At 46.4% G+C, this 8,662-nt stretch overlaps 1 protein-coding gene across 2 annotated transcripts in view; it reads left to right on the top strand.

Moving 5' to 3' along the window:
- Positions 1-3,838: 3,838 nt before the first annotated feature.
- CDX1 (caudal type homeobox 1) overlaps positions 3,839-8,662 on the top strand; it is a 43,923-nt gene continuing 39,099 nt past the window's right edge. The window contains exon 1 of one of the 2 annotated variants that reach the window (XM_085617729.1): positions 3,839-4,466. In XM_085617729.1, the coding sequence (XP_085473855.1) occupies positions 3,956-4,466 (511 nt within the window). In that variant the 5' untranslated portion in view covers positions 3,839-3,955. The remainder of the gene's footprint in view (positions 4,467-8,662) is intronic. The other variant, XM_085617730.1, reaches the window with a different exon arrangement.

Genomic DNA, 8,662 nt, shown 5'->3' with positions numbered 1-8,662 from the left:
TTGCTGCAAGACTTATTCCCTGCCTTCACCCAAGAGAACACATGACTCCAGTCTTGCAGTCACTCCACTGGAAATCTATAGATAGACGGGCAATGTTCACGACACTTCACCTTGTTCAGAGAGCCCCCAATGAAAAGGACAACTATCCCAAGCTGCCAGCATCTGGAGCTCACTACCAGCCAGCTCTTCAGATGACTGTTTACAACATGGATATTTCCAAGACATCTGCACAACCCACATCCCAGCCACAGAATCTGGAAAGGCAGCCACACGCTCAAGCTCTAACTTTAGTTTACAATCCAGAGGGTGAAAACAACCCAACCAGCAAACTAGTTTCGATAATCAGGTAAGTTAAGAAGGGCTGACCTATGCTTTGCCAGGTATTATATATTTATGTAAGTTCATTCATAACATTTCTGGCCTACAGTAATACTTATCCCATAAAATCCAGCGGTCAGCTGCCAACTGTAACTTACACCTCTTACATTCAATTAAGGCATAAATGCTACGAAGGTTGTCCCTCACCAGTACTGTGCAGTCAATAAACCAGCCATCACTAAGTGAACAGATATAGAATAGCTGCAGAGATCTGTCACATACTGTAGGTCAATTGGGGGACTTTAATCCAGTCCATGACTGCAGGTTCTAAATATCTATACACTATGGCCACTTCTTTCTTCTCACAATGACGTTCAGATATGAGATGATCGTAACAAAGAACATGCAGGAAGAACTCTCCACTACTTTCTCCATCCAACAATGCCAGCTATGGCCAAGAGCCTTACACTGGGGGCAGATTTATTAGGATTTTGCATCAGGGTTACATCACTTTTGTGCCTGCCTAGAGTTATCTTGCATTGGGAAGGCATTCCATGGGTGGCGCACAGACGTTTCCATGCATTCTCCCATAGATTTTGCAGTCTCAGATTTACTAGAGAAAAGTAAACCTGCACATTCTTCAAAATGCTATGCCTTCCCCAGAATGGTGTAAAGAGGAGACATTTCTAAAATTCTCCTTGTTACTTCCTCGTTCTATGTGAGCTGCATTCAGCAGTACAAATGGAAAGAGGAATATGCCTCTAAGGATTGTTTTGTACAGGAAGGTTCCCCTTCCTGCACAAAAACTATAGTGCCCTTAATGCAGGCACTCTTGCACCAAGGCGCAAGAGTGCCTGCATTGGTGCAAGGCAGCACACAGTGCGCCAGCACTAGGAGACAGTAGAAATGCTCTCTATTGCTGTAAATATGCCGCATTTCATTGGCTTCCCTTTCACACAACGCAGCACAGAAAGTTGCGTTGCCATCTTTTATTGAGAGAAATGTAAGTAAATCTGTCTCACAAGTACTGATTAACCACCCCAATGCAGTGACCAACTAGAAGACTATAATCATATACTACCATTAAGGGACCTGCAGAGCAGTTCAAACCCACAAGTGTACTGAAAAAGCATAAACTGCGAGTCCGTGTGTCATCATCCACCACACTGCCACAAGCTGCGCCCCATAACACAATAACTGCACCTCGGAGGCCATCACACATAGTATGGAATCACTTCCCACATAGGATCACAAAACAAAGACACCACCCTTCCAACCGCCCCCTGTCCCCCATGGGATGTAGGTTGCTGCCCATGTAGGTAAGCACTTCAGTGCCCCACGTAGGGATAGTAAGAACTATACAAATAAAATACAGTATTTATCTTTTGTGCAGCACCACTATTTGCTTTGAGCCTATTAAAATATTTGTTTCCATCACACTTTAGAATTATAAAACAAAATGTGCTTCATTTGTGCTTTCGTAACTGCAGGTATATGTTGAAATATTTGTATCATTCATTTACAGGTTTTTATATTTTGTCTAATTTAGAAACAAAATGACATCCTGCAGTGCTTTTATTCACACTCCATGTATGCAAAGTCACTGGAATTATGTGATTCTTTGGAACTTTCTGCATAATAATGAATTTTCTGCATTTTCCACATATTCCATCATCTGCTGTATAATCTGCAGATTTTAAAGAAAGCAGAGTTTTTTTTTAATTCAAACAGATCAAAATGACCAAAAACGCTGCAACATGTGCTGCCTTTGCAAAAGTGAATACTGGTCACCTTTTAGTTATGTATACCTGTATTTGGATGTGGAACTGGTACTAATGAAGTGAAACGTTGGCCCAGACAGAGCTAATGTAAAAATTACAAAATGGTGAAGTGAAACTATCCCAAAATGTGCACCAATAAGCTGCATAGTGTGAGTTTTCTTGTCACACAATTAAGTCAACATTGCCGCATAATTTAGCCCCCCCCCCCACACCGTATAATTCCATCGGTCCTGTCTGTACCCCAGCAAGATTATCTCATAGTTCACTTTACCAAATCCTGTCAATTTGCAGTCGGGGAAAGAAAAGTAAACAGCATCTCCACTTAAAGGAATAGAAAGCAATTTTCCAGAAGACGCCTGACATTTAACATGTCTTGGAAAATGCAGCAGATGTAACAAAATAAAAGCAAAACACAAAGGCATGTTTATTGCTTAAACACCTTCTGAACTCCCACACATCTATACTGTGCCAGCTGCCTTGGGCATTTGGGGGGGCCAAAGATTAATTTGGGCTGACCCGGCCCTCAAATGCTCCCCATGGCCTCGGCCCTAGAGGGAACCGCTATGGCAGACAGGAAACTCGAAATATGCGGTCCTGCCAAGCATATTGCAGCCTTTGGACTACCAGGCCACCGCCAGGGATGGGTGCTTCCCTAGCTGTGTCTGCGGGCCCAGGGCGACACGACCACTAGGGTTGTGGTGTGGCGGTCAGAAGAAGGCCACCGCCGCCCCACTGTGAGTCTGGCGGTCTGAGGACCTCCGGACTCGTAATTAGGGCCTTAGTCCTGTCTTGCAATGATGTGCGTCAGCTTTTGCCAGTGAAAAAGTGGAGAGGGCACTTCCCCTCAGCCTACATGGAAACACATTTGCATCTTAGAGGTGAGTGTATGCCCGTATCAATGGACGGAAGGGTAGGCTTTAGATTGAAAGCACATACGTTATTAGGCACAAAAGGAGAAAGATAGTTATACAGAGGATGGGCAGGTTGCTGGATGGCTGCGTGACTGTCTCGGTGTCTCGTGGTTGGATTTCGATGGATTAAGGTATAGACGGATTGATTAATGGACGAGGCTGGAAGACGGGTTTGGATGGGTGAGTGGATGGATGGATGGATGGATGGATGGATGGATGGATGGATGGATGGATGGATGGATGGATGGATGGATGGATGGATGGATGGATGGATGGATGGATGGACGGACGTGTGGGTGGATGGGTTTGTGGGTGGGTGGGTGGATGGATGGATGGATTGATTTACTTGGAACGATAGATAAATACTTTGGTGTCGTCCTTTTACCTTACAAGTATATACCCCACGGAAGAGGAGAACGGTGCACCTGCTGACCTGTCCGAGGCCTGATCCAGTCTGCCACGTTCAGCTGATCCTATGAGCTGCAGGCTTTCCTTTTGCAGCTACCTCGTCCTCTGCCTGTATATAATCACCCGCCTCCCCCCCACATTTCTCCTTAAACTCACGAAGTAACTTCAAGGGTTCGTTAATGAGTTTTGGTGCCATTGTCCCGTGCTTCCTGCAGGAGGGGAGGGGTGTCGGGCCCGAGGGAGCAGGGGTAGCAATCCCCCCCTTGTACCTATAACATAAACACCCTGTTGTTTTCCCGTCTTTATCTCGCTGGGCAATTTGTAGTGTTTGAATTGGCCTGGTGGCCCTCGGCCTGTTTCCCAGGATCCCTTTGAAATGCACGAGGCTCCTTCCTTGCACCCTGTGGCCCAATAAAAGCCCGCGCCCGGGGTGTGGCTGCGCACAGCGGCAGGACTCGCAGGGAGCAGAGAGCGCTTCAGCAGGGCACCTGGAGGCAGCCTTGGGGCGCAGCATGCCCACATCACCCCTCCTGGAAAATGTATGTGGGGTATCTTCTGGATAAGGAGTCCGCCATGTACCCTAACCCTGGCACCAGGCACCCCGGGCTGAGCCTGAGCCCGCAAGGGTACGTGCCGGCACCCCCACAGTACCCCGACTTCACCAGCTACCACCACCACCACCACCTGACGGGCATCGGCAGTGAGCAGCACCACGGGCAGGGGCCCGCTGCGTGGGGAGCCCCCTATGCGCCCACGAGGGAGGAATGGAATGGATACGGGCCCCCGGGGCCTGCCCAGGCAGCACCCGCCAACCCGGCACAGATGGGCTACAGCTCCGCGGACTTTAACCCTGTGCAGCCCCCGGGCCAGGGGATGCTTCAACCGGCCCTGGGCAGCGCCGGACCCCAGCTCTCCCCCAACTCCCAGAGGCGAAACCCCTACGAGTGGATGAGGAGGGGAGGGGTCCCCGGCAGCACCAGCACCGCCAGTGGTGAGTGGGGAGGGGGTTCTCTTCCTCAGGGGAGCATCACCACCGCGGTGGGCTCGGGTAAGGCCTTTTCCAGTACCTTATGGGGGTGTTTAGGATGGGGGCTCCAAGACCCTTTGTAATGGGCAGGGAAGGTTATACAAGTTCTTTGAAACTTGTGGTTCAGACTTCTCATAATGTCAATTGTTATGTCTCTCACTTTTTACAGTGCTGTGGGCCGGCCGACGAGCTCTATATTATGTACACAACGTTTTGCGCAGCGAGGGCCCGTGCCGCCTGGAAACATGCATTTTACGCAGCCGCTTTTTGTGCACGTTTCACCTGTTAATCGTCGGGTTCCTTCTGAAAATATTGTGGTATTTGTTCTAAAGACTAGATGTAGCCTGGTCACATTTGCAAAGCCTATAATGTCGAATTACAGCTCCCATCAATTACAGCACACCACCATCCTGAGCGCGCGCACACACACACACACACACACACACGCAGAGATCTGTCTATCTATCTGTCTATCTGTCTATCTATCTATCTATCTATCTATCTATCTATCTATCTATCTATCTATCTATCTATCTATCTATCTATCTATCTATCTATCTATCTGTCTGTCTGTCTGTCTGTCTGTCTGTCTGTCTGTCTGTCTGTCTGTCTATCTATCTATCTATCTATCTATCTATCTATCTATCTATATATATATTTGTAGATATTCATTTTTATCTAGATATGTGGAAAGGATACTATATTCATATATTAAAATATTAAGATATGAATATAATTGAATGCACATTAACGTAAATATTGTATCAGTCTGTATCTCTGCACATATCTAGCCACACCTCAATCTCTGTCATAATATATATATATATATATATATATATATATATATATATATATATATATATATATATATATATATACACAACATTACACACATGTATTGCACGTATTTACGCTCTGTATTTAATTGAATGATGTGACTGCATGAAGATGGGTTACATCGTATATGTCTGTCTGTCTTTAATAGGACAAGCTGAGTTTTCTGGCTGGGACACGGATGTGTGCACCTTTTGTGGTGTTAATGTTGACACAATGAGTTTCCATTCATTTGCAAATTTTGAATGTGAAGAATTGTTACTGAAGATATTGTTATGGTAGTAAAGACTATCACAGAAATATTAAAGACATAAGAATGTTTGAGACTTTCTGGGTTGGTTTGGTTGTAAACATTTTGTAATCTCCCAATTCCTTCATCCAAATGGGGTGGCACAAAGTTAGGCAAGCCAGCAGGGCAGAGAGGGCAGCGTGTGTGGGTGAAGCTGCCACTTCTCATGGGCAGGATCCAGTTTGATGAGCAGCGGCCTGGTGAGCAGTGCCATATGTAGGAGGACCTCTGTCCTTTTTATTCCAGATCCGGGGATCTGCTTCGACCAGTGTCTTCTCACTGTCAGTGTCATCGTTTGGGCCCTGTGGTGTGAATGGATCTAGCTTGAAGATCCACTACCCCGCTGTATGCAGATAGACTCCCTGGCTTTGAGCGCAGGGAATATGAGACATCCTAGCAAGGGGAGGTGAAGTGAGCCATCACCCTGGAAAGAGCCATCACTGTTTGTGAGTTGGCCCGGCTTCTGTCCACCTCCACGCTGAGAAGCACTCTATGCTCAGAGTGGCGCAGGCCCTGTCCAGCATGGAGGCCAGGACTTAAAGCCCCTTTGGGGGCTAGGGGTTTCCTCTACTTATTTATGCAGCTTTATATAGCCGAAGATGCCCCAGGGCACAGGGAGCCCAGAGCGCTTTTGGTAAGGAAGACAAAAATCCCCAACCTGGAAAGTGACGATGCAGAACATAACATAATATAGAGTTCGAGGTAGGTGAATTGCATAAAGTGGTGGGAATTTGTCTTAAACAGAGTCACTGTTTCCCAAGTTCACTCGCATTAAAAACCAGACAATCTGAAGTGTGTTTTTGAGTTAGACATGTTCAATATAATTGCATGAATCTTAGGGTTTCGAAATATTCACTTTGAGGGCACAGTCTTTATTTAAGTGTATTCGTATTTGAATCTCGCATTGTACGCGGTTGGTGTTTGAGAGGGTCGGTATTTATAAATGCTTATATTAGAGACTGTGTTACGTTTAATAAAAATACATTTTTCGAGATATGAGGTTTAAAAGGTGATCCCACAATTCGTTAAATGTGAACACCGGGGACTTTGAGCCCGGCAGAGTTGAGTAAAATGCCTTTTCGAGAAGGACGTCGTTTACAAATACTGACAGCACAGACAGACAGACAGCTCTCGCGGCTAGGCCATAATCATATTTGAGGAGGGCGACCTTCATGACGTTGCATTCATAGTCCGGCGCATTGCAACAGCAGACATGTCACATGGGCCAACCTTTAAAAATATTGATGAGGAAGGCAGGCTAGGGGGCTTATTTACAAGCCCCTTGCAGCCGGTGCCTCACTTTTTCACATATTAAAAGTGACGCACGGGCGGGGCTAAAAAAGCCCAAAGGTTTCAGAATATTAATACATAGAATTAAGATTGCCATTCTTTTCAATATACAGAAATTCAGATGCGTCAGAAGTAGAGAGCTCAGAGGGACGACACGAGCCAGTACGAGTTACCCACCAAAGAACGTTCTCACCAAAAGGAGTGTAAAGATAAAAGGAGTGAACGTGCCGGCTCAGTGAGTTAACCACCCGTCCCTAAGACGTGCCTGCAAAGTGTCGACGAGAGGCACATCCTTTCATCCGTGGTTGGTGTATACCACGAGCACCGCTGAGTAGAGTGATCATGGCGTCTAGTATCCACGCGCCAGGCGACACCTCGGCTTATGAAAGGTTCCAGTCCACGGCCAACGGTAATTACACCAACATTGGCAGTTTGTTTTTGGTTGGAGTATATTCAGGTTTGTCGCCGCTGCGGGGTGCAATCGTATGATTTGTAGTGGGGCGTTAAGAAAATATGTATAATACAACATCACCCACAAATGTAATTTATAAAAGAAAAACATTTGAGCATGAAATGTATTGGCCTGAATTTCTGCATCTGTCGGGAGACATGGCTGTTTATCATTTCGAAGCGCCTAGCTTTGGTGCTCAGTGCGCTACAAGGGCTCCCACCAGTGATTTTTCGTGTGGGGAGATCTCTCTAGTCTTCACGTCACCCGGAAGCACCAAGACACGATAGAAAGTGGATGACAAGTGACGCAGGTCGCCGAGTTTCTTCTGTTAATGAAAGTGGTGGGTGTAAAATAGAAAGACAACACAAACCCCGTCCCCAGGAAGTCCTTTTATTGTAATTTGTACGTGCTCAGTGGTGGTGTCTCAGGGGCACGTGTCGCCGCAGCAGCCATCATCAGAGCTACGTGTGCGTAACACCAGTGGGCAGAGGGTACCCGCTCGCGGACAGCGCTGACGTCATTGTGCCACCATAACATATCAGCTGTAGGGAGACACTGACCACCAGGGCCAGTAAAAAACCGGCAGCAAAGACCCAAGGGCACTGCCCACTAGCTCTCCCTGAAGGATAAAGGGAGTACATTTTTATTGCAGTTTAGAAAAACATTATTATTTGCAGTTCAGAAAAAATTTGAAGACATGACTTTTCTCTACTTAGGCACCCTCCTCTCAATATGGTTTTCACCATTTTTCTGCAGACTGTTTTGGACTAGCGCTAAGAACCCCCATTCCTTGGGCAGGTACGCGCTTTATAAACTCTATAGTATTAAATATTGCAAGCACATTGCAAACACCGAAAGAACAAATCGGAAGTAATGTAACTCAGTTTGTCGCCACTTGTTTTGTAAATACCCAAAACCTTATGCTATTTTCCTCATTAAGTACTGGTTGTTATTGCTACGCATTTCAAAGGCAAACGTTTTAATCGACTCCGAAAGATGAAAGGCAGAGCGGCGAAACGTGGCAGCTCACATATAGTCGCAGCAAGCCTTGAGCTAGGCAATCCTTTCATCACAATTATTTGGACACATAATAAGAACCGAAGTGGAGCGCGGGTAGGGCCGACCCTACCGTGGACAGTGGTGTAGCCACTACGTCAAGAACCCTGGTGCAAAGTAGGAAGACCCCCCTGGTCGCTGTTTCAACTGTGAAATGCAGCCATAATCAGGCTTCCGCGTGCCCCTCTGGCCTCTGGGCACTGCTACACCGATGGAAGATGCGTCCCTGATCGGGTAATAAAAGGGCCACGTCCTTTGAGTGCCTATAAACGGCTACTATTACGTGGGAAAAATAAT

The sequence above is a fragment of the Triturus cristatus genome, chromosome 7 (genome assembly GCF_964204655.1).
Source record: "Triturus cristatus chromosome 7, aTriCri1.1, whole genome shotgun sequence".
Lineage (NCBI taxonomy): Eukaryota > Metazoa > Chordata > Amphibia > Caudata > Salamandridae > Triturus > Triturus cristatus.
This window is presented reverse-complemented; position numbering and strand designations above follow the sequence as displayed.